The following is a 24,752-nucleotide window of genomic DNA, read 5'->3' as shown; positions in this document are numbered from 1 at the left end:
CCACTGTTTGTGTGTGTGACGTTTATTATCCTACAATTTCTATTACTTCTCTATCACTTTTGTTCACTTGATCGTGAGAGAAACGTTCAGCACCGGGATGCTTTGAACAAATATGTGTAATGTGCATTATTGCGCGCAACGCGTGGCTTCGCATCTCTGCGCAGACGTTTAAAAACAGAGCGCATTCTTCGACGTACCTGTTTCCACAGAAAGCTGTCCGTTTCGTTTAACATCCAAGAAATGGCCACGTGGATGGCGGAAAGAATAACTCCAGTGATGACCGCAGCGCGCATCCTGACGGGAAGCAGAGTGTAGATGACATGGATGAAGAACACGGTCCACCAGATCCCCTCCGAGGCACTTCTGGGCTGCACGAGCAGTACTCCGATCACCTGGATCACCAACACCATCAGGATGACCACGTAGCACACGACCCACATGTGGTCCTGGTGAAATCCGTTCCTGTTGCAGATTACCATGAGCACGAGCGTGAGGAAGATGGCCACAGAAAATACCACCACGTACGTTACGCTCGGTCCCGATCTCCCACCGGAGCAGTGAAAGCCCAACATGACCGTGTACACCAGCACAAGTACGCCCATGAGCATAGTCAAGCTGCTCTGGTTGAGACGGAAAAAGTAGCGCTGGTAGAGCCGCTCCAACTTCTCCGACTGGAATTTTTTGGATTTGAAAATGTGCATGACGCTGGTGCAGCACGCCACGAAGGAAAAGTTTACTTCGGGCATGACCTCTTCCTCGTCGCTCCTCAGCTTGGCTCTCCGCTCTTCCAGACCCAGCTCCACGGACTTGGGTCTCACCTCGCCGTCTGGACGTTTAGAGGACGCGCGGTTGTTGTCTCGGCTCTCCTCTCCATGGTCCTGCCAAGCCGACCTGGACCTGAAGCTGACCCTGCTGACGGTCGTGGAGGCTCGCCCGGGCGGCCGGTGGTCCAGATCATCCTCCTCCGTCCACCGGCTGTTGGTCCGGGTGAGCTTCCTGCGCGGAGATCTTGCTGAGTATGGGCACCCGTTGGCCACAGACTGAGACTCTCCCCAAGCTGATCTGTGCTCGGTCCCTCCCCTTAACCCGGGCGCACCGACTCCGGGTGGGCTGACACTGTTTGATCTGGACATAGTGGAAAAGTGGATGCAGTGACAGAATGTTATCTAAACAAATAGCCTACACGAGACAGGGGAGGGAAAAAGAAGTTTGTTCCACTTAAAAGAGGGAAGGGAACTATTTCGTCCCAAGGATGAGGCGCATTAAATGTCTTTTATTAGCTGAACTTTCCATAGCTGATCACGCTTCAGACAGCCAGAGGGCTTTGACTGTAAAATGTAAAGTTATCAGTCAGTTTAATCGCCACTTTCAGAAGCAAACTGTCCTTAAAAGCCTTTACAAATAAAACGAAATCACCAAAAGCAATAGCCGAGAGTAGTGAAAAGCTCTGGGAATTAAAAAAAACAATTGAACATGCGCAAAAAGTCACAGGGGAGCCACGAGAGGAGGGAACAGTAGATCCAGGTGGATTTGGCTCTACATCATTGGGCCCAATTAGCCATCATCCACGGAGGTTGCAGGGCACGCGCTGCAAATGGAATAAAACCATTACACAACTCGGATAGTTCCCCAGAGATCATAGTGCAAGCAGCAGCATCAATTGGCCAATTCCAATCCGTTATATGTGCAGACACGTTTCCCGTATCCTTGTCAGCGGTTTGCAGGCGGAAAAGACGGAGGTGGGATGCCATATGAAGGTGAATGCCATGGTGACGGCTCTGATCACGTCCACTCAAATCCTCATGCACCTGTACTGAGCGAACATTGAAGCCTGCTCGGCAGCGGCGGGGGAGCCTCACGTTTGGCCAAAAATCAGCATCACGATTCTCTCACACTTGCACTGAGCAGAGAGGAGAAGTCAACCGCTCCTCCTCCTTCTCCTCATCTGACAGCCACAAAAGACAGCTTCTCCGTCCATGGTTAAAGAAAAAACAAACCCGCGTTACCGCACTGTTCAATTCACCGTCAGCCGCTGCGCCAAATCAATGTCCAACAGCTGCCCATCACTGTTCAAATCCCTGAAGAGCGACCCCCCCACCTCCCGACTTGGTTTGCAGCGACACTCCTCCTGCGCGCGGCCATTTCGCAAAGTGACTAACCGGTGCAAAAGTGCGCTCCCGGCGCCTCGGACAATACGCTCGGTGTGCGTTTGGAGCGTGGCATCATAACATATTTACCGCTGATTGCTGCTTTAATGGTCATTCAACCAAGTTTGCTTCCTTTGATCCGCCTCTCCGGCCCGCTTCCATTGGAAAAGAAAAGGGGTGAGTCACGCTTTGACGCGCTTTCATTGGATGACAGCTCGATCAATCCAAATCAGATTCTGCGCGACCCCCGAGCGCTTTCGATGAATGGGCGGGACTGCGCTCACAGCTGGATAGCCCGCATGGCACACCCCACACGTACCTTACAGCATGGGTTGAATCTTATCTCAGCGACCCCCCCAGCAGGTTGCCAGTTCCAAACTGCGTCCCCCTACTCCAGGACAGCTCTAACAACAGTAACACAGAGATTTGTTCATCTTCAGCTGCGATCTATAGCAGGTTGACAGACATTAGTCAGGACAGAGAGCACTAAAGGGGTTTAACAGAAAGAGGTTTTAAAACCAATCTTCATAAGCCCTTTATGTTTAATGAGATTTGACCGGTGATTCAATACATGTGGTTTTTGTTTCTCGGTGACAATTACATTCAAATGTAACTTATACTTCAACTTAACTGTAAAAGTTCCCAGACGCGCCAGAATTCCCTTTAAAACAACTTCACTAATATTCCCACATTGTTCTTGCTCAAAAAAGTAAAAGTGTCCTTTTCTAGACCGAAGTACATGCTCATTACATAAATAATGGATTTTTCTTTATTTATATTTTGGTCCAGTCTGATTTTGTTTGAAGTCATGGCTTTTATTGTGAAGCGTTTTTGTTCTACAACCTAAATATTGTTTCGTTAACAGATTTAGTCATTTACAGGCTCACACTGGATTTGATCCACTTGTAATGGGAATGGGATGTAATGGGTGTGCCCTGTTGTCTTGCAGCTCTTCCACTTTAAAGCCTGCAAATGTCTTTGCTGCCATTTACACATGGGGGGAAAAGAACACTGTGTGTTAATGAATGTACTGGGAGCATGTGACAGGGAGCCTCATGTGTTTGCTGTGACCGGCTCACCTCCAGCTGAATTCCCTTTGCCCTTTCCGGAATTCTTTCACTGTTAACGGAGAGAACAGTGGATTCTATTCAGCGCCGTCCTCGTCAAATGAAAAGAGACTCAGATATAAATCTGATACAAAATAACCGAGTGGTGCGACTGATATTCTCAACTTGTCTTATGACTCCTTGTTCTGCTTCCTTGTTGCTCTCTTGCACAGCACAGAGAGAAAAGCAGCCATATTCAGTCCCTGCAAAGACTCAGCTTCACCTCATTTCAGAGAAAACCATCCTACCTTTTACAAGTAACTCCACACCTGCATTTCATGCCCGAACTGTATTTCATGTGATTTCTATTTACCCCATAACAGGTGCTCATTATTAGCCCTGGATATCTCGCTTCTGATCATTTATCTCCACCCCTCCTCTTCACATCCTCTCTCAGCCCACACACAAATCTCCTCTTTGGCCTTTCTCTTTTCCTTTTTGCTTCACCATCTTCAATATCCTTGTTTAACCTACTAATCCTGCCCATCCACATTGCTCCCAGCCCAAATCTCAGCATCTTTGTCTCAGCTGCTTCCAGCTCTACCTGCCTTTTCAGCTGGATAACTAACTCCCTCTCACTCCCACTGGTACAAATCACTCCTATTCTTCACTCCTGACTCCTCTGTGTCCTCCCCATCCAGCTTGGACTCTATTCTTCATCTGTCCTCAGCACCCTCAGTCAACCAGATTAACCACCGCTAGTCCAACTACCTTGCCTCCCTCTCATGTATGCTCCCATTCCCACTAGGGTTTTCATTTCTATTCTCTCCACCTGCTCCATACCTGCAGCCAGAGTCTCTCTTATTTTCTCCCAACTCTCCCTGCAGTCCATCTGCATCTACCTACGAATTCTATTGCCATCTGTTTCAGACGTCTCTCGTCTATAGGCATTTAGACAGACCTTTAATTGAAACGGTATGAAACAGAGTCCAATCTATACAAAGTGTATGAGGAATGGCTTTCACATTTTACATAGTGTATTTTTACCTATAAAATACATGATCAATTTAGGAACAATAAGAACTTCTCTTAACAAGTATAAGGTCACTAAAACACTGAATTAAAATTAGCCTGAGTTTAAATCTCTGGCTTAAAAGATGGAATATAATGTGCATAATGCTTTATATTGCTTATATTTTGGGGGGTAAAAATTGCCAGATCTTCTTCATGCAAAGGGGCTTGTGTCAGGTAGTTTTGCTTGTCTGGGTTGGCTAAGATGTTGCTGAAAAGCATCCCAATCAGTTAAAAACTGGAAACACTGCTAACCCTTCTCACAGCAGGGCCTTCAAGCACAGAACTGTTTGCTAGCGGCTGCTTCTTTATACGAATACAATCGAGCCAAGTTTGTGCAAACTATGGCCAGTGCATTTGAATCATTTTGATTTACAAATTTCCACAGCCTGTGCGTGTCAATGTTCCCTGTTATTTTATCTGATGTCACAGAGCTTTCAACTCCAAGTTACCCTGGCTGAGTCACCCAACATTATCGATTGTTCCAGTTAAAGCCAAATGTCTTAATTTGAACTGAAATTAGCTTAATCCTCTGAAGAGCAAACAAATAACCGAGAAGTTGCGAAGTTAAATCGTGGCTAATAATATACAGTTAGAATATCCACATTCGTTTCACAGTGATTACAACCACACACACACACATTTGTGTTCGTGGCTGATGTGACACAGAACACTACTGCCATCGCCTGAGCGTGAAATTGAACATTTTACACAGCGTGGGCGAAGGCGTAGCCACACTCATACTAGGGTGTCCAGGTCCAGACCAAAAAGGCTAGGCAGCGCCTGTATCACCTACGACAACTGAGGAAGTTCAGGGTCTCTCCAAAGATCCTCAGGATTTTCTATACAGGCGCTGTGGAGAGCATCCTCACACAGAACATGACATCGTGGTTTGGGAACAGCTGTGTGAAGGACCAAAAAGCTCTCCAGAGAGTGATCCGTACAGCAGAACGCTGCTGCAGGATTGCTCTCCCCCCGCTTCACGACACCTACACCAGGAGATGCCGGACTAGAGCAGCTCAGATACTGAAGGACCCGTCCCATCCTGGCAACAAACTGTTCCAACTTCTGCAATCTGGCAGAAGGTTCCGCATCATCCGGGCAAGGACAGAGACTCAAGAGGAGCTTCTATCCCCAAGCCATCCGGGCCCTAAACACACACACCCGCCCTCTCACATCATCTATAATTGACTGAGACAGGACTCTGTTCCAGACACTCTAAACCCAGGCACAATGTACATTCCAAATTCCTTTAATTTTAAATATGTTTATATTGTCTATTCTGTAAAATAGTCAGATGTCCATTTATATTAATGTACAGAATTCACCTGCTTGCTGCTACTACTGCACATTCACCCAATGTATATACTCTCTCTCTCTCTCTCTCTCTATATATATATATATATATATATATATATATATTGTTCTTCCTCTACCCCCCCCCCCCCAATTTTTGCACATGTTGAGGAGCGTGTCAGGCTTCATTTCACTGTGAAAAACTATTGTTTAAAGGCTCCAATAACCCTGTGACCCTCAACTGGATTAATGGTTAAGAAAATTAATGGTTGGGTGTGTTTTTGTCTTTCATTTAAATCTAGATAAAATCGAGATATTTTACATGCAGAGCTTTTACTTGCTTTTCTCTTTCTTTTCTTCTTCTTTTTTTTTAAACTCTCACCTCTCACCCTCACTGGCAGCTCTTCAGATGTTATATCATAGCCAATTAAATCTGAACTGAAAAGCACAACTCAACTTGTAAGCCAAAACAGCCTTTCAAGTATTCAGGTAGTTTCAGTTTCACCATGACAACTGTGCAAATTCATTTGGGATCTTTTGATACTTCATGACTCCATTCTCAGCCACCAAATAGACAGTGAGAAGGCACTGTCGTGTTTAAGGGGAAAAATCAGTGAAGTCCTCATGTGTGTGAGACGGTCAAAAGTAAGTGTGATGAGAAAGAAACGAGAGAGAAATGAGTCACCCAGGACGTGCAGCTAGCAGAGGGATGACTCTAACCTGATCCCGGTGCACTGAATTACTGCCACGGCTCGTTCAGCAACACAAAGAGGAATAATCAAAACTCAACCCTGTTTCAATTAGAGGCAGCGTTTGAGGCAGCAGAAAACCAGCCTCGGTGAGCAGCAGCGCTGATCCACTGAATCGGTTATTATGTGCTGATGCTTTGCTGAACATCATAACGCCCACGTAAACCCTTCGCTGTTGTCTAAAATAACGCCAGTTATTTCAGACTTACAGGGGATGTGTCGGCTGAATCGAGTAAAGACGCAGAGCGACGTGAGAGGGCGAAACACAAAGATACTGTGTCGTGAAGAAGTGACACCGCGGTGAAGAGGCCCTCACCCACGGGAGGAGAATTCAGTCTGCGCTGGTTTCTCTGTCTCTCTTTTCCTCGAAAAGGAGAAAATGAGGAGAACTGCAGTGTTGTGTGACTCATCCTGGTGTAGAGAGCAGCTTTTACAGTCTCACCTGTACGAACACACGCACACACACAAACACACAGCCCTACATATACAGTCATCTGTTTATCCAATAAATTAAGCTCACACTCACTTACTAGAGTATTTCAGATATGAGGTTTTAAATCCCAGCCGGTCTTTGTGAATCTTGCATTAGACAGAATAACATTAGACAGTCTTAACCTCCGATGACCTGGCGTCCACATATGTGGACATCACATTTTGGGTTGTCTAGGCCACAATACTACATTTTGCTATACAAGGGCCTGATATCCACTCACGAGGACATTACACTGCCACCTGAAATGTTTCGTGTTTCATGCAATGTTCTGAAATCTTTTACGTTTTTTGACTTTGTTGCAGGCGTACGTCTTCCTGCAACTGTTAGCAGCACTTCAAATGAACCGTGTTGCTCAAAGCTGCACAATTGTTGTTTCTCGTTTTGTTTTTGTACTCGGGAAAAACGCTGCTGTGTTCAGACACCAAATAAAGAGTTTTGCACATCATTACTTAATTGTGACTTTATAATGTTCTGTCGAAATTTAAAACAAACGTCATCATTATATAATTTTTCTCAGAAACTACATCAGGTAAAAAGATCATTCTTTGTTTTTCCATTCATCAGGTCTCAATCAGCCCAAATAGCAAAGAGAAATGAAAATTTCATGCCATGAAAAAGTTGGGGTCTTAGTAGGTTAAAGTGTGTTATTATGGGCTAGCAAGTATCAGTACTTAGGTTTTGGTTGTATTGGCTAAAATGTGTACCTTCAGAGAAAGATGTAAGTATAGGCAGTGTTGGGAAGGTTACTTTTAAAATGTATTCCATTACAGAATACAGAATACATGCCCCAAAATGTATTCTGTAACGTATTCCGTTACGTTACTCAATGAGAGTAACGTATTCTGAATACTTTGGATTACTTAATATATTATCATGCTGTTTACAACTACGTGAATGTACTATTGCTGTGATTTATTACTGTTACTGAAGGTCCGCGGCTCCGAACCGTAGTAAAGGGACCTCTGGCTAATATGATGGGTTCTGTGTCGGCTTGTAGCCGAAAACTAGCTTTACTTTGTTGTCTGGGTCAACTTTGCTAGCGAGAGACAGAGAGAGGCGTTGAAAGGCTGCTCCAACGGAACTTATTGTTTCGGAGGAAAACACGAACACGGTGTACAGTCGAGTCTTAATAACTTACTTACAACTGGGCTCGTCAGGCACTCTTCTTGGCTGCAGTGGTTATTATTATATTTACATGCTTCCAGCTCCCGTTTATGCTAGATGATAACTCATACTTTTCCACTCTCCTTTTTCTCCCTCCCTCGCTCACAGACACATAACGGGTATGGCAGTCCATTCTCCCTGCAGCACGGACTACACTGCCTATGATGCTACATTCTTTAGAGCTATACCTGTAGCATTCTGCCTATTAGCGTAGCACAACAACAACAAAAAGGCCTCTCTCACCCAGGAAGAGCGGCACCCTGTAACCATGGCAACCGTAACGCTGCCGCCTGGAACAACAGAACGTAGCTGTCAAGCAAAACCCAAACAGTCCTGACCCGCCACAATATGAAACAGGGAAGTACCGCCGTGTAATCCATTTATTTCAACAAAGTAACTGTATTCTAAATACCACCTTTTTAAACGGTAACTGTAACAGAATACAGTTACTCATATTTTGTATTTTAAATACGTAACGGCGGTACATGTATTCCGTTACTCCCCAACACTGAGTATAGGGGATCAAACATTGTTAAAGCTGATATTTCTGATGATGTTGAGGTAAAAAAAAAATTTTAGTATTCAGCTGTCATCAACAATTTTCACACATTATATATTATATTGTTACACTGTGTCATTAGTTATTTAACAGAAACTAAGCCAAGCAGAAGCTTTGTGTGGAAAACTAACTGCTCCCCAACAACACCTTGTACAACACTTTAAGCAGCACCAAGTTGATGATTGGTTTCCTGTATGGCTCTATCAGTCTCTCACATGATTGCGGAGGAATTTTAACCCTCTCTCTTTTTACAACGTCGCTTCAGTGCATTGAAATCTGCAGGCATTCGTTCATTCACAGCCGTCTGAAGGTTGCACAGCATTTCACAAACTGACATTGTGTTGGCACACACCTGAATGCTTAGGTGAATGATCTGTTAATTAAGTGCATTTGCTTAGCAGTACCTGCTACTTACCTCTTAATTCCTGCTGAAGCTTTAAACGTTTACTTTTTCACACACTGCTTCTGTAACCTGGCTTTTTGTAAAAGAAAGAAATAATCACATGGTGTAAAATGTCATGTGAGGTTGTATTTACTTATTTTTTTTAGATCTGGTAAGGACCATTTTGCCCTTATGTGGAGTTTGTACTTTGTTTTTACCCTGACTGTATATATAGAAATACCAGGTTTTTTCTGTTTGCTTTTAACAGATATCTTACCAGCTGGGGCTGTAAGGTTTGAGAGATTTTGCAGTTCACTAAGAAAGTCTGAAATTTACTAAAAAACAAACAACAACAACAACAAAGTTGGGGCTCTAGGTTTCAGCTCTTCATAACTTGACAGAATATTGCTGCCTCTATGGCTCGATATTGTTCGATCTTTGTAAAATCTTCCTGTTTAGTTACTGAACGAGTCCATAGCAGACGTGCCTCCTACAGACAGATCCACGGGTCATTATAACATTTATCCAGTATGAGAGCATTTTGCAAATTTTGTCCATGTGTTATATTTAAAAAAAACATTCTTAATAATACAAATGTCCCTGTTTACTCTGCACTCACTTCCTCGTCATATAAATATAGCTTTTTATTTGTGTACAGCACATCTTTATATTTGCATGTTATGTATCATTCGATCACACTGACAGTGGTGCACAGTGTCAGCAGGCTTACTTTTCAGTTCATTTCGATTGGGCCCAAGCCTGCAAAGCATTTGCACCGCAGACGTCACGTCCAAAGGCATGATATGTTTGAACTGGCAGTCACGCTGAGAAGTGCTTATCCTGCCCAGCTTCATGCACCCCGTCCATTTTCATTACAGCGTCAGGCTAATGGGCTACTTGGTTTTGGCTTGTATTTAGCTGGTAAAGCCGTCCAGTGCTGCTATATTATACAACAGACAATGTTCCCACCTACATAGTGTATGAGTGAGTCACTGGTACATTAAGGTGCGCGAACACACACATATGCACACACAAAACAAGCCATTTCCCCCCCCAAAATTATGAGAAGGGCATTATAATTCACAGGCACCATCAATGGTCCATTAGGGCTATTTGTGTACAGGTGCATGCTAGTCATGTTTATGCATTTATACACGAAAATAGCAAATATGATTCTCATATTGTAGCTTTATTGTAAATATATACTTGTTATTCACACCTGCACAAAGTCTGCTGGCCCCATGCAAAACATTTGTATCAAAACTTTATTCAGGAAAACCAATTCTGGAGTAACATACCATGCTTCTTTCTTTTCTAAACTGAGATTAATAACATAGATCATCATTCCTGCAGACAGCCAGATCTCCTCTTTCATGCAGTTTTACAGCGAGCTGCACTTGTGCTTCTGCAAGACATTTCCAACAAATATTCCTGATCATGCTCATATCATTTCAGGAGAATAATGTGGGGAATAAAAGGAGAACAAAGGCTGGGTTTGACATTACAGCCACTCGGTGCTTACATTGCTAGGATAAGCATAGGAACTTCAGTAGCATAATTTGTGTTGTTTGTAATCCGTGACACTGACTTTTAGAAGAAACAGCATAACGGAGCATGATGTACACAAATCCCTTCAAATTAAGAGATAGTTGTTTCTGAGATTTCAGCCTCAAGTTTTATTTTAACTACAGACTTCCAAAAGTAATCAGGGCAGTAAATCAAAAACCACATGGTGTGACCAAGGGAGCGTTTTTTCCTGTGAATTATAAAACATGCGTGTAACTTATTAAGGGCTGCATTGCACTATGGGTGGTTCTGTGTGTATTTAAAAACCTATCTGCATTTACTGACTCAGAATAACTTGGAAACTGGTTGTTTTTTTTTTGCTTCTGTGACATTTCTCTGGGAACCACAACAAAAATCCAAAGTACCTCTAATGCACTGTGATGGAGGCAGAAATCTCAGATACTGTGAAACCAACAAATCTGTGCAGGGCTAGTTATCACCAGAGATATGACAAAAAAGAAGTTTTTATTTCATTCTTTTTTGCTGATACTGCTTTGCTGATGAGGTGCTTAAAGGCAGTTACTGCAAGCATTATGTTTTAACTCAAAGGTAATCTCGAGCCTGGTGTTACGGTGCCACCTGAGTCCAACGAAAATATCAAGCGTTCAGGATTATAATGCTCAAATGTAACGTTGTGTCCAAAAAACAAAAAACCCACAGGAGAAAATCATTACTCCTGTAATGCCATGTAGCTGTCACTTATGTAAAGTACTTTAGTTCACAATCCTCTATATAAATAATAACCACCAAGCGTATTTACTAGGGATGCACCGATACCGATGCTGGTATCGGTTATCGGGGGCGATACTGTAAAATGTGTGTGTACTCATACTCGTAAAAGTTAACCGATACCATGAACCGATACCAACTTATTTCATTAATCAGAGGGTGGCTTGTCATTTCTGTTGTAGTTTTTTAGATTGGCCACTAGGGGGCCAATTATTATTTTATTTATTATTTATTTTATAATTTTTTATATTTTATTATTTATATAATAATAATTATTTTGTTTGTTTGTTTACAATATGGACACTCTGTAATAATTTAAAAGTTTATTTTATTCGCAAACCTAATTTGTATTTATTTTATTCCAAACAGAAGTGTTTATTTATTATTCTGAAAGCTCGAGACAATAGTTCAGTGATATTTTGTAAAATTACAATGTGGAGACTCTGCAATAATTTAACAGAAGTGCTTATTTTTCACTTGAAATTTTGTTGTGGTCATTTTTATTAAGATTTTATTTTTTATCGGCAGGAAATATAATAAAACCTGTCTTCCAATTAATTGTATTTGAGTGTGTGGTAGAAGTATCGTTTTTTGTACTCTGTATCGGCAAGTACTCAGATCCAAGTATCGGTATCGTATCGGTTTGAAAAAATTGGTATCGTTGCATCCCTAGTATTTACCAAACTACACAGACCCCAATCTGGATTTGTTTTAAATAAAAGTGAAAACTCCAACACATATTTAGGCTACAATGCAGTTTTACATTATCAAAGCTTATTTCATCCCAAAACACTGTTGCTACTACAGATTGTGCTATCTGCTCTTTTTATTTTTTGCTTAAGTGTCCCGTATCTTATGCCAAAATAACTTCTTTTGTAAGTGTTTTCTTTTTAAAACATCCCCTTTAAGACACACGGACTGTGTTTGTAAGAGGTGGGGTACGCAAGTAGGAGCTTAAAGGAGCAGGAATGCTTTAATCTTGACGCTTAAAGTATAATTTAAATGAAGCTAACAATGATATAAACATCCAACAGATTAAAGAAACAAAAAGGCAGAAAAATGATGGATGTGCACAGGGGAAAAAACAAAAACGGGACTTGTCTAGTCACAGGAATTAGTGTCTGAACCACCTGGACATCAAACAATGAAGAAATCAAAGGACACGGCTCACAGTCATCACTTGAAAAGCCAGGAAACTTTTAAAGCTTTTAGAGAGTAAACATAAACTAAGCTGAGGCAGACTTCACAACCACAAACAAGCAAACAACGGCTGAGAGGAATAAAATGGACAGGAAAACCCAGGCATGCAAGCATGGAATGAAAGGTTTATTGAACTAAATTAGGAATGTAATCAAACTTTTAAATAAAATAAATGACAGAACACAAACATCTGGACCACAGTTTGCAGCAACGAACACTGTACCTGCAAAACCTACAGACACCAATTTTCAGTATTAGACTTCACATCGTTCTTTCTAAAGCAAAGCGTCTGAAAAGAAACCAAAATACGAGTCGTGGGGATTCAACAAATCTACTCTACTTGTTTTTAAAGTTTCATTTAAAAAGAGGGGAAGGGAAGCAAGGAGAGGTATGAATTATATCACTGTATAATTCGAATCAAGCTTTACGTGATGGAGCTCTGCTCACTGCTCAGACGGCCGCTCAACTGTACCCAAGTCAAAATACAGATCCTTCACAGCTGCGAGCTCTCTGACTAAACAAAAGTAGCTCTGTAAGTTTGTTCGTGAATAATATAAAAGAGAAAAAACAAAACAAAAAGATAACACCAGTTCTTTGTGTACAACCAAAACAACGGCTGTATTAAAGAAAGTTACTTGATAATTGGACCGTCTGCCAGGTCAGTTCTGGCAGTTTAAACCTGGTCGGGTTTCCAATGAGCGTAATTTTGTTCCTCGTTTGTTTGATGTTTTGGTTTCTTTTTTCATTTTCTCCCCCCTCGTTTGAAGCTCGCTGAATGCCGCTGGGCTCACTCCACTTTGCCGTAGTCCTCTATGTGACCCAGCACCTTCTTCCTCTGCCGGATCATGTGGAAGTAGAGCTGGGGAAAGACTGGGAGAGGCGGGGGGGAAAGAACAGATTAATACATTCTCTAATAAATGCTGATCAGTGCACCAACTCCTATTCAAGTTACAGTTAAGTCAAAGTGCAGATGTTGAGTGCTTAAGAGAACACGTTCACCACTGAGAAATTAAAAACAGACCACTAAACAACAACAAAAAACATATGAACCCAACTTTCTATCTACACATTTCCTACAATACCACAAAAAGGGGAAAACTATAACCAGTTGCAATAGATTCCACATGCATATCTAATAATGTGACCACTGAGTGCATAATATTGTAATTACGCCATTGATATGCGCGTTTATTTTCTCTTTTAAAAGCCCCACTAATTATGTAATAGCTTATGTCATTATGGGTCTGTGTCCACAGGCAGCTGAAAGCAGCCATGACCTCATTTTCAGCACCCTTCTCTCAGCACTTATTGTTGCTAGGATACAAAAAACATTTTCTTCAGATAGAGATCGTAAATAACTGGGCCGTCAGAGACCATTAGGACCAAAATCCCTTTCACTGTCGTTGACAGGGTTGATAACATAAGTCCATCACTTCTCACTCATCAACATCCTGTTTGGTAGCTGCAGCCCCGAAACCTTCAACTTAAACATGGCAACATCAGATTTCAGAAGTATTATTGCAACAAAGAAATATCCAACCTAACTTTTCATGCCATGTTTAGTTCTTTTCTCAGTTTTACAGGCTCTCTGCTGTGAAATGTGTAAATATTAGGGTGGCCACAAACAAGCAGCACTCTGCTCATAGCAGTCACCAACCAACAGTAGTGAATCCTTAAGTGCAATTCGCATACATAAGCAGATTTCTAGTGTTTTAAGGCAGCGGTCTCCAACCTTTTTTGCGCCACGGACCGGTTTATGCCGACAATATTTTCACGGACCGGCCTTTAAGGTGTTGCGGATAAATACAACAAAATAAAACTAGTACCGGTACCGAAAAAAAGAAAATTTATTCATAACACACGTGAAAAGACCCAGGAAAACCGAGTAAACGATAAAAACGATAACAAAATAACGCTGAAAACCGATAAAAACCCTGAAAACCATACATTTCACACCCGAGTCTCACTCTCGTGGCCCGGTACCAAATGACTCACAGACCGGTACCGGTCCGAGGCCCGGGGATTGGGGACCGCTGTTTTAAGGGCAAAACTGCCTTCCCTGTTCAAAAGAAAAGGGAAGACTTTTTTAATTTAGCACTTTAGTACCATATCTCCTAAGTGGAAAAAGTAAAAGCCTCTAAATGAAGTTATGAGAGTGACAAATGCTTTGCAACATGCAAAAAGCCATCTGAAGATGTGACTGAGAATCCTCCCACAGGGAGCGCTGCATGTTTGATTAGGAGTCTGCAAATATTTTTCTAAACTAAATGTCTAAAAATGGCATTTATTGATCAGTTTCTGATGCAAAAAAAAACCTGCAAATGAACAATGGGCTATTTCGCCCCTCATGCAGTAAACAAACCTTGCTGCTTGTGCACTACACAAGGCAGAATGGAAAGTCTCGCCTTTGACTTACGGGGAATGTAGGAAATCATGATGAGGATGAGGAAGGTGTAGTAGTCGAAAGAGAAGTTGTACTTGTTGGGTAAGGTAACAGAGTACAGGCCTGTCTTCTGCACGTATGGCAGCGCTGCATAGATAGTCAGCAGTTCCCCAGTCACTCCCATGGGATACAGCACGATGAAGAAGGTGTACCTACAGCACAGAGGTTTATTAATGAGAGGGGAAAGAAACAATTAGCCTCATCACTTTATCGTTTATTTGCTGTTTTACAGGAAGCAGTATCGTAGTAAATCATTCCCTAAAACACTAAGTAAGAGCTGATAGAAAACATTAAGAGTAATAATGCAAAGCAGCATTTAGAGTATTAAATCTGAAATCGCGCAGAAATCATTGACATGATTTAAATATATACTGTGACACAAACATAAAGCAACAGCAGGTGCAAAAAATGCAACTCAAAAAGATCCTAAATCATTGAAGTGTTAAGCAATCACACGTTTTAAACAGAAAGAAGCAAAGTTTGCAATTAAACATGACACGTGCACACAATGAAGATGTTGTCTTCATCTGTCTCTTCTATAACTTGCACTCCAAACCCAGCGACTGTCTTCCGTGATCCTACAATGAATTTTCCACAAATGCACAACCGATTTCTGTCTCTCAGGGCTCACGTCAAACTCAGAGTTGAACACCAATATAGCAATGGTCCCATTTGCTTCCTAGCAACAAAGACCTCGGGGAGGGAGGCTCTTAACAACTGTTGCCTTGGTTGTAGATGCAGACAGAGAGAGGCTTGTGTTTTAATTGTTGAAGCACGAGCTTTTCTGCATGTTTGATGACATCGACGAAATTATTTGGCAGTGTTTGACGTAATGTGATGAACAGTGACTCCTTACTGCTTTAGCGTCCTCTTTTCACGTAATACGACCTTAACATTTTTATTCATAAAGGATTGAATTAGGTTTGAAAAAAGGCCAAGTAAACAAAAACATTAATCAATTATTTTCCTTTAATTACATTAATTACATTTATTATTTTGCTTGGAAAACAGGCTGAGAACTAACAGTGGAACACCCAAGGAGTCTATTTTTATTGCATTTTATATGTAATTATTAACAGATTGAAATTTGTCCTGACTGAAAGCATCATTAGCAGCTTGGAGGCTTTGTTCTCTAAGGACCTGACTCCAGTCAGCCATTTCTGTTTATCTTTGCATCGATCAACTAATAGGTAAAAGGTTGAGCCACAATGCAATTCAATAAATTTGAATTTGCATATTATCATTTTGATAATATGCAAAAAAAAAAAAAAAGCATGACTAAACATAAGCAAACAAAGAGAAATAAGTTAAGAAAAATGAAAATATTCAAAGCAAAACATAAATAAATATATTTTTAAAAAAATCATTAATCATGTAATTCTTAAGATGATGATGAAAATATATTTCAACACAGGAAGCAGATTAAATATTAAGAATTTAAAGAAATTATTAATGCCTTTTTTATTACTTTAGTTCAGGTTGTTGTTTATTATTTCATCTTTTATTCTTACTTTTAGCACTTTCAGTCCTTCATTGGATGAAAATACTCTTCAATTATTTCTTACTAGGGCTGCCACGATTACGTAAACTATCAAAATCGTCGACGACTGATTTAATAGTCGACACGTCGTTTGACGCTTTGTAAGATCCCAAAAGACGCAGGAATAAGTAGTAGGATTTAAGAGTGTAATAACGGACTGAAACAGAAGATGGCAGCACTGCATGTACAAGGATGCCAGCTGCCGTTAAACCCCGAAGAAGAAGAAGCTGTGTCCCAGAATTCATAGCGCAGCCCAGCTCAGTTTACAACAATGGCGGCAGCTAGTTAGTTTTAATATTACTCTTATTATTCTTTCTGGGTCACAAAATAAACGTTTAACATATTTTCAGGCGAGAATGTAGCTGTGTAAACCTCAAATACCTGCTCAGTTTATCAAGACACCACATATTTTCAAAAGCGCTCCGACGTTTTCGGATAGCTAGCCGGGGGCTAGGCTCACTAGAGCCGTGAGAACACCGGACTCCCGGCAAATTGTTTTCAAACCCACCGCCGTCTTTATTGTTTGTGTGAGAAGTGTGAGATGCTTGAGAATATACTCCGGTGTCCTGTTATATTTTAGATAGCAAGGAGTTTATTAAACTTCACAGAAACAATCTGCAAATTTAATTAAAATTTAATAAACTATCATCTTGTCTTTATTTTTAGTTAGCACATACCTTAAACACTTAAAGCTGTAAGCTAATGATAGTTATATAAGAGCAGATGCTGCTGGTGCAAAAAGCTGTAAGTTTTACGTCCAATGGATGATGATCTGATTAGTCGACTAATTGCAAAAATAATCGGTGACTAGTCGACTATCAAAATAATCGTTTGTGGCAGCCCTATTTCTTACCTAGCCCATTTGATGAGGTATGGCAGGTGATTGAGCAGGCTGAAGGTGTAGAAGGAGTAGCGGATGATCTCTGTGACAGTCCAGGCTGTGACAAACAGCAGCACACTGTCCTCACTTTGAACCTGCGCACACACAGAAAAAGAAGGATGATGGAGGGAGAACAGGCGACCACACGGCCTTGCATCATGTTACAGTAGTTACTCTGCTGTAGGCCAAACTTGACCCCCCCCCCCCCCCCCCCCCCCCCCTTCACAGAACCATGCTGTTTGTTTCAGATGCTCAGATCACACTGCAGGCCAACATTCACTATCCTTAAATATTATTTTAAAAACAACGTACATTTTATGTTAAAGAGACAAGCGCACTATGCATTAATTCACTCTTCTAAATACATCCTAGAAATGCATTCACGTAAAGGGGAAGAGAGAACAGTTTGAGAGAAATGTCAGTGCAGCATCATTCAGACAAACAGGAAATAAAACCCATCAGAGATTAGACGGATGCTGTCGATTCATTCCTGCAACCTTACAGCAAAACTGTAATGTTACTTACTCGTTTACTCCTCTTCAAGCTACAAACAGGGCAAACAGCAGATCAGCTGGTCAATTTTGAATTCAAGTGAATGAAACGACGTAGAAGGACGGTGTAATTCAAGTTCAGTTTACACAAGAAGCAAAAGGAAAGAAACTCGCTGTACCTCTCTGACACTGTGCGTGACAGCCCACGTGAGGAAGACCCGGGACATGACCTGGAATCCAGTCAGGACCACAGAGGATGGTACGATTCCTGGGAGATGAGGCAACACACAAACACTGAACTAAGGATGCAAGACTACTGGTTTTAGTACAGCTGACTAAAACTGTCCTCTCTTTGGTACACCCTTTCAGCTACACAGATAATCTATTCATGTCCACACAGTCACTTTTAGAACAACAATTGTAAAGCGCGGAACATTTCTGCAATGCACCAGCTGCCGTCCATCAGCTATAGACAGGTTACCCTTGAAAGCCTGCAGACGCTCTGCGTGTACACTGTGTTAACTCACACTTCACATGTTTTAGCTGCTCCTCTGTACGGGTCAAATGCATGGCAGTCACCAAGAGCTCTGTTTGCCCAGTGACAATTCCAGTAAAGTTTGATCAAAAGAAAGAAAATAGATGAATCTGTCCTAAGTGATGACAAAAAAAGAAGAAAAAAAGACGAAGAAAGAATATGTTGTTTTCAATAGTTAATTCAGTTTAATTCTGAATATTAAATGTGTTACACCTGTCCTGATGTATAGTTTTGTTTGTTTTTTTACTAGCAGTATGTAGCATTTAAGGGCTTAAACTGCTATAGAAGGAAATATTAAGCACTTTTATTATATTTTTGTATACTTTTATTTTTGAAAAAACAACTTAGTTACAAATGTGTAACACAAACAAAGGTTCGTACCAAACAATGAACCATTTATTAACATCTGTGCTCCTTTAACCCTGGAGAACCAATGGGGTCAGAGCAGACCCCATTGGTTGTCTAGGGAACCTGTGTCTAGGGAACCTGTGTTCCCGGAGAATCCATGGGGTCAAATTTGACCCCATGGATTCTCCGGGGTTAAATCAATATTTGGCCCTGCAATCATAGATCAGAGCACAACTATATTTGAGCCCATGTTCATTTTGGCCTCAGCTACACATCTGCAAAGCTTTGTGGTACCTTGCACAGTTATGACTTTACCACACTAACAAAATGTGTCCACAGAGTGACAGACAGACATGTAAACACTTGCCACAATGTCTAACCACCTTTGTGGGAGTTCCCAGGAACCTCAAGGGTCATATGTTGTTATGATGGGACTAAGCTTCCATTCACAGTCTAAATGTAGCTTTTCACTAAAATTTAAAATTGCTAATAATAATAATGATAATAATGTAATTTTTAAAGTAGTACATTTGAGAAAGATGCTGATGAGAGACTTCGTGAGTAACATATCCACATATAGGACAGTTATAAATGATGATGCAGTGTGTGTGTGTGTGTGTGTGTGTGTGTGTGTGTGGACAGCAGCCTCGGGTAGCCTGTTTACAGTATGAAAGGTCAGTTAGCTTTAGCTTCAAATCCCAGATAACGGAGAGAAAGGTTTGTGCATTACAACCGTGGCCAACCGGGCCACAGCCACTCTCCTCATCACATTAACGCCACGTAAGCAAACAGCTTCTCTGCCTTCTTTTTTCGTACACACTTCAGATGTGAAAAGGTTTTGTTTGTCTGTACATATTTACATCTGACTTACATCTACAAATGCGATTTCACGACTCATAATTATGTCTTCTGTCAAAACTGTAAACTGAGATATCGAGCTTTGTTATCCGATTTGTCAATATGAGATCTGCAAACATGTGTTGCCCAGTAAAAAAAAATCACTTTATAATAACTGACGTGTTTGAGGATCAAACAACAAGGTGCAACTGGGTGTCTGTGTTCCAGTAAAGATGAGTTAACTTGGTTGTGAAGGTCAAAGATTTCACAAATTAAACTACATTTTTCAAACCTCTGGAATAAAGAAACGAGCAATCTACAAATTTAAAACCACCCAAATTTGTCATTAACTAAACAGCCATCAAGGTTACTTCATATTCTGTTCGGAATGTAAACAACAAACATCTGATACTCGATTTCTCCAGAATCTTTAACATATTTCACCCTGTAGCAGAGGTAACTGAAGGTCATACTGAGAAAAAGTGAAGTAAATTTGAGTCACCAGAAGAGTTTTAATGCTCGCTGGATCTGGACTATCTGGAACTGGTCTAATGGGAAGCACACCAAACAGTCTCCCAGAGGATGTTCCCTCTTTTGGGGATAAAATCAGAGAGCTGCCTGAAATACTTACACCATATTAAACACTGAATACACACATTTATGTGCCATGTGTTTAAGGCATGATCAAATTTATAAAAAACAAACAATCAATGTACTCCATTTCTGACACGGGTACCTAGCTTACAATATGGAAGAGGAAATATGTGGAAGGGGCCCGAATACTTTTGCAAGCCACTGTATTTGCTTCTGTATTTATAACTGTGTTTCAGTGGGCAGCGTGTGTTTCAGTGGTAAGGACTAACGCCTGGGAGGTTCTTCTGTGTGCAGACAGTGTTCTCTCCCTGTGCTTGTGTGGGTTTTCTCCAGGAACTTGGGCTTTTCCCACCATCAAAAAAAAAAACCAAAACACATATTAAGTTAACACTGCCTCACAAACAAAGGTCCTTCAAGAATTTCCCTTCCTTGTTAAAAAAAAAAAAGAAGCTTAATCAAATTAAACAGCTGTTTTTAAGCATTTCTGCACATTACCTTTTGAAGATATATAAAATTTTAGTCCTGGGTACCTGGTGAGGAAGCTTTACCTAAAAGGATGACTCAATGGATGGATCTAAATCTAATCTGTGCTTCACTGGTGACACGAAGCAAGTGTAAGTGAGGGAGGGTGCAGTCTGAGGAGAAACTCACCCACAGCACAGTGCAGTATCTGTAAAAGAGAAAAATGATCATAGAAAATGACTCAGTCTGTTTCTGGAATAAAGTACACAGACACATTTTTAACTCTAGCTACTGCTGGTCCAGTTTATACGCGGAAGAACTCAAAGATTTCCTATAAAAAATGTTCCAAATACCTACCCCGTTAATACATTATATATTCTATCAAAACAAAATGCTGAGAGTCACTGAACCAAGTCAAAAATCACTGGTCCTATTTTTGATCACCTAACTAAGCTGAGGTCGGTCAGTGCATGTGTCATTTGATGAATGGAATATATTGACTTGAAGTATACAATGCATATGGACAGCATCACTGCAACACCTCTAACACTCACTACACACATCTGGGTCAGTATGTGTGTTAGCACGACTACTCTAAACACATGTAAGGCTAAAAGAATGTCTACATACATTAGAAAATGATATTCATTTGTAGTTTGCACCAAACTATAATTTTAGGATTTTAAAATACTTAAAGTAGAAACTAAAATCCTTAAGTCATTAACTGTGTGGCTTCAACATGGTACAGAGAGGCATGTTAAGTTATCAGTTATCAGGGCATACCAAACTCTGAAGAGAATCACAGACACTGTTAGACACTGTCCATTATTAGTTTGCCCTATATGTGTCAAAAGGCTAATGCTTCTCATTACTAGTCTCTACATACAAAACTGATAGTGTGTGCTGATATGAGCAATAGTAGTGACCTCTGAAATAACACCACATATTCAACAAACCATACACCTGCTGCATGCTCAGTTTTTATCAGTTGTGCCACACCTTTAGTGGTTATCTCACCTCGAGAACAGCTCCAGTCTGAAAGAACTTCAGAGGTTTCTCTATGGAGTAATACAGCCCATGGTAGCTTCCTCTGGCCAGGTAAGCTCGAACCAAACCCACAGCTATCACCAGCCACCTAAACAGTAGAGGAAAATGCAATGCGGTCACTTCATAAATGAAAAACAAGGCCTACCAGATGATCTTGCTGTAGAAATAAACATATTATGATGTGTCTGTAGTTTATGTGGCACACAGTCAAAAGCAGCCATTAAAACAGCTGCGATTTTTGCATCTTTTGGCAAACATGTGCACTAGGGCTGCCACAAACGATTATTTTGATAGTCGACTAGTCACCGATTATTTTTGCAACAGTCGACTAATCAGATCATCATCCATTGGACGTAAAACATACAGCTTATTGCACCAGCAGCATCTGATCTTATATAACTATCATTAGCTTACAGCTTTAAGTGTTTAAGGTATGTGCTAACTACAAATAAAGACAAGATGATAGTTTATTAAATTTTAATGAAATTTGCAGATTGTTTCTGTGAAGTTTAATAAACTCCTTGTTATCTAAAATATAACAGGACACCGGAGTATATTCTCGAGCATCTCACACTTCTGATAATCAGCTGTCTGCTTGAGTTTATTCAGCTGTGTAAAAACTATAACTTTAATCTCAGCCAGACCGATTTACTCAGGAACAAATAAAATACTAAAAAAAGCCAAACAATAATTTTTTTAAGTTATCTAAGTGACTTATATATGTTTAATCTGAGTAGCGAAAGACGGCGGTGGGTTTGTAAATGATTTGCAGGGAGTCCGGTGTTCTCACGGGCTGTAGTGAGCCTTGCCCCCGGTTAGCTATCGAGCTAGTGGGTAACAGACGTCTCCGAAAACGTCAGCGCGCTTTTGAAAATATGTGGTCTTGATAAACTGAGCAGATATTTGAGGTTTACACAGCTACATTCACGCCTGAAAATATGTTAAACGTTTATTTTGTGACCCAGAAAGAATAATAAGAGTAATATTAAAACTAACTAGCTGCCGCCATTGTTGTAAACTAAGCTGGGCTGCGCTATGAATTCTGGGACACAGCTTCTTCGTCTTCTTTGGGGTTTAACGGCAGCTGGCATCCTTGTACATGTAGTGCTGCCATCTTCTGTTTCAGTCCGTTATTACACTCTTAAATCCTACTACTTATTCCTGCGTCTTTTGTGATCTTACAAAGCTTCAAACGATGCGTCGACTATTAAATCAGTCGTCGACGATTTTGATAGTCGACGTAATCGTGACTAGTCGACTAATTGTGGCAGCCCTAATGTGCACACAGACAAACACAACACACACAGGTAACAAGTTAAAGAAAAAAATATTTAAGAGGTCTTATTACTGGGTGTAGTGGGTGCTTAGTGGTGGTGCTGGACCACCTTGTGCTACCATTCTTTGTATATATTTTTCCTCATTTCAAGGATTGGTCCCTGAGCTGGAAATGTCAGACACGAACTAAATAAAAAATAATGTAGTTAAGATTAATTCAGAGAAAGTTTCATTTCACACTCTGGTTTTAATGACTCTTAATCTCCGTCTTGGCTGCATTTGATATCAACTCTGGGGCCAGTTAGGCAGAAACTGAGCAGGTCTGCTTAGCGGCTGTGGCTGAATATGCAAAACCGTGCCTGCGAAAAAACACCCTAAGTGCTCAGCACAAAGCAAGCACTGTACAGGCCGTCAATACTGAGGAGGGTAAATGTGGCCTAACTGGTTGGAGCAGTCAGCAAACGAGTCACCATTCAATTGTGCAACAGTCTGAAAATCAGAGCAATAAAATCTGCAAAGGGATTACTGTGTACATGGTTCAAGATAACTACCATTTGAAAAGCTAAGAAAATATGTTTGCATTATTGAAAATGCAAAACAACAACCTCCATCACAATCGTATTCTTTCTCCAAACATACACTTAAAAAAACAACAACAACAACTCATCTGTAGGTTTAAAAAAAAAATCTAATTTAAATCACTGAATTGTCTTTTCAGTCTTTAAAAAGACTGCTTCATTTTAATATTATAAACTATCACATGTGTTTTTGGTAACATTTACGATAATCTTTCTTTCAATTTTATAATTCTCTCTCATTCATTTGAGCGGGTGCTAAATAAACAAAAATCAATCTCAGTAATCCATCAAAACAGCATGTGCAATGCGTGAACCCGCACTTTCTGATATAAAACAACTAAAAAAAACCCGCACACAATGAATATCTGTCATAATATTCCTGTTCTGTATGGAGTAGCGTCCTGTCAGTCACAATTAATGTCCACGCCAGGTGGCTGTCTGTTGCTCCTCTAATGTTAATCTTTGTAAGCTGTTGGATGCAGGAGGAACAACGTCCAAAGTTGTGCTTCTCCTTAGCGCGCTTAGGCATGTTTCTGACATTAATAACTGCAAAAAACACTAGAAGAATATTAACGCTCTAACACTACAATGGGGAACTCCTTCGCCCATTATTTAGCACAGCCCATCAGCACCACCAGAGACATTTCTATCATCCACCACCCAGCAGCATTAGCACGAGGAAACACGCTACGTACCCCGCTGTCATAACAACGTTGTAAATGACGAGATATGCCGTGGCCAGGGCACCGGGTCCCTTCTTTCTCTTCGCAGCCACATCGCCGTGGGCCGCCTTGCTGGTCCCCGAAGCAGCTGCCGACATAACTGCAACTATCAACGGTCTCCGCTCCTGAACGACGGCGGCTGTCAGGAAAGGAACATGGGCCACACCAGGAAGTGTCGTACTGAAACGGGACGTTCGCTCCACCTCACTTCCGTCTTCGTTTTGAGAAGCGTAGTTTAAAAATAAATAAATAAAAACAATTAAATAAATATTCATTTTTAAAACATCAAAAATATATTTATTTATTCCCTTATTTAAGTTTATTATTTTAAAATATTTTTATTTGAATTATTTAACTAATTTACTGCCCGCAGAGTATGCAGGATCACTAGCGGTTTGTGCCACCCTGTTTGTGTTTCTTCACATTGCCTTATTCGTTTTCTAAATAATGAATAATTTTCTGCGGCAAATAAGTGGCACAGAATATTTGATTGTTCTGACTTGGAATTGCTAATCAGCAATGAGAGTATCGTTATGGAGGACCCAATGTTTAAAATATTTATTTATTTATGTATTGCTTCTGAGTGTATTCAACCTTT

At 40.8% G+C, this 24,752-nt stretch overlaps 2 protein-coding genes across 3 annotated transcripts in view; both read right to left on the bottom strand.

Moving 5' to 3' along the window:
• The window catches only part of adcy5 (adenylate cyclase 5), a 113,262-nt gene extending 111,024 nt beyond the window's left edge, over positions 1–2,238 (bottom strand). For both annotated transcript variants that reach the window (XM_087830220.1, XM_087830221.1), the window contains exon 1: positions 198–2,238. In XM_087830220.1, coding sequence (XP_087686346.1) covers positions 198–1,133 — 936 coding nt within the window. In that variant the 5' untranslated portion in view covers positions 1,134–2,238. The remainder of the gene's footprint in view (positions 1–197) is intronic.
• An 8,541-nt stretch (positions 2,239–10,779) lies between these two features.
• hacd2 (3-hydroxyacyl-CoA dehydratase 2) lies at positions 10,780–24,339 on the bottom strand. Its single transcript, XM_087829801.1, has 7 exons — positions 24,128–24,339; positions 21,550–21,667; positions 20,722–20,740; positions 17,936–18,024; positions 17,239–17,360; positions 14,819–14,997; positions 10,780–13,272 (listed from the first exon to the last, which is right to left on the bottom strand). The coding sequence occupies exons 1-7, from the start codon at positions 24,250–24,252 to the stop codon at positions 13,190–13,192; spliced, it is 735 nt and encodes a 244-aa protein (XP_087685927.1). The 5' UTR covers positions 24,253–24,339; the 3' UTR covers positions 10,780–13,189.
• Positions 24,340–24,752: the final 413 nt, after the last annotated feature.

Source organism: Neolamprologus brichardi, chromosome 16 (assembly GCF_056152115.1).
Source record: "Neolamprologus brichardi isolate AB-2024 chromosome 16, ASM5615211v1, whole genome shotgun sequence".
In the NCBI taxonomy this organism is placed as follows: domain Eukaryota; kingdom Metazoa; phylum Chordata; class Actinopteri; order Cichliformes; family Cichlidae; genus Neolamprologus; species Neolamprologus brichardi.
The sequence above is the reverse complement of the archived record's forward strand: the minus strand, read 5'-3'. Positions and strand labels throughout refer to the sequence as shown.

Bases quoted from the DNA above. Each gene is read 5' to 3' on its own strand.
- hacd2 (XM_087829801.1), bottom strand. From the start codon at position 24,252: ATGTCGGCAGCTGCTTCGGGGACCAGCAAGGCGGCCCACGGCGATGTG. The intron at 14,998-17,238 runs GTAAGAAATAGG...TCTGTGCTGTAG, and splicing joins TACCTCATCAAATGGGCTAG to GTACACCTTCTTCATCGTGC. The intron at 13,273-14,818 runs GTAAGTCAAAGG...CGCCTCTCCCAG, and splicing joins CATGATTTCCTACATTCCCC to TCTTTCCCCAGCTCTACTTC.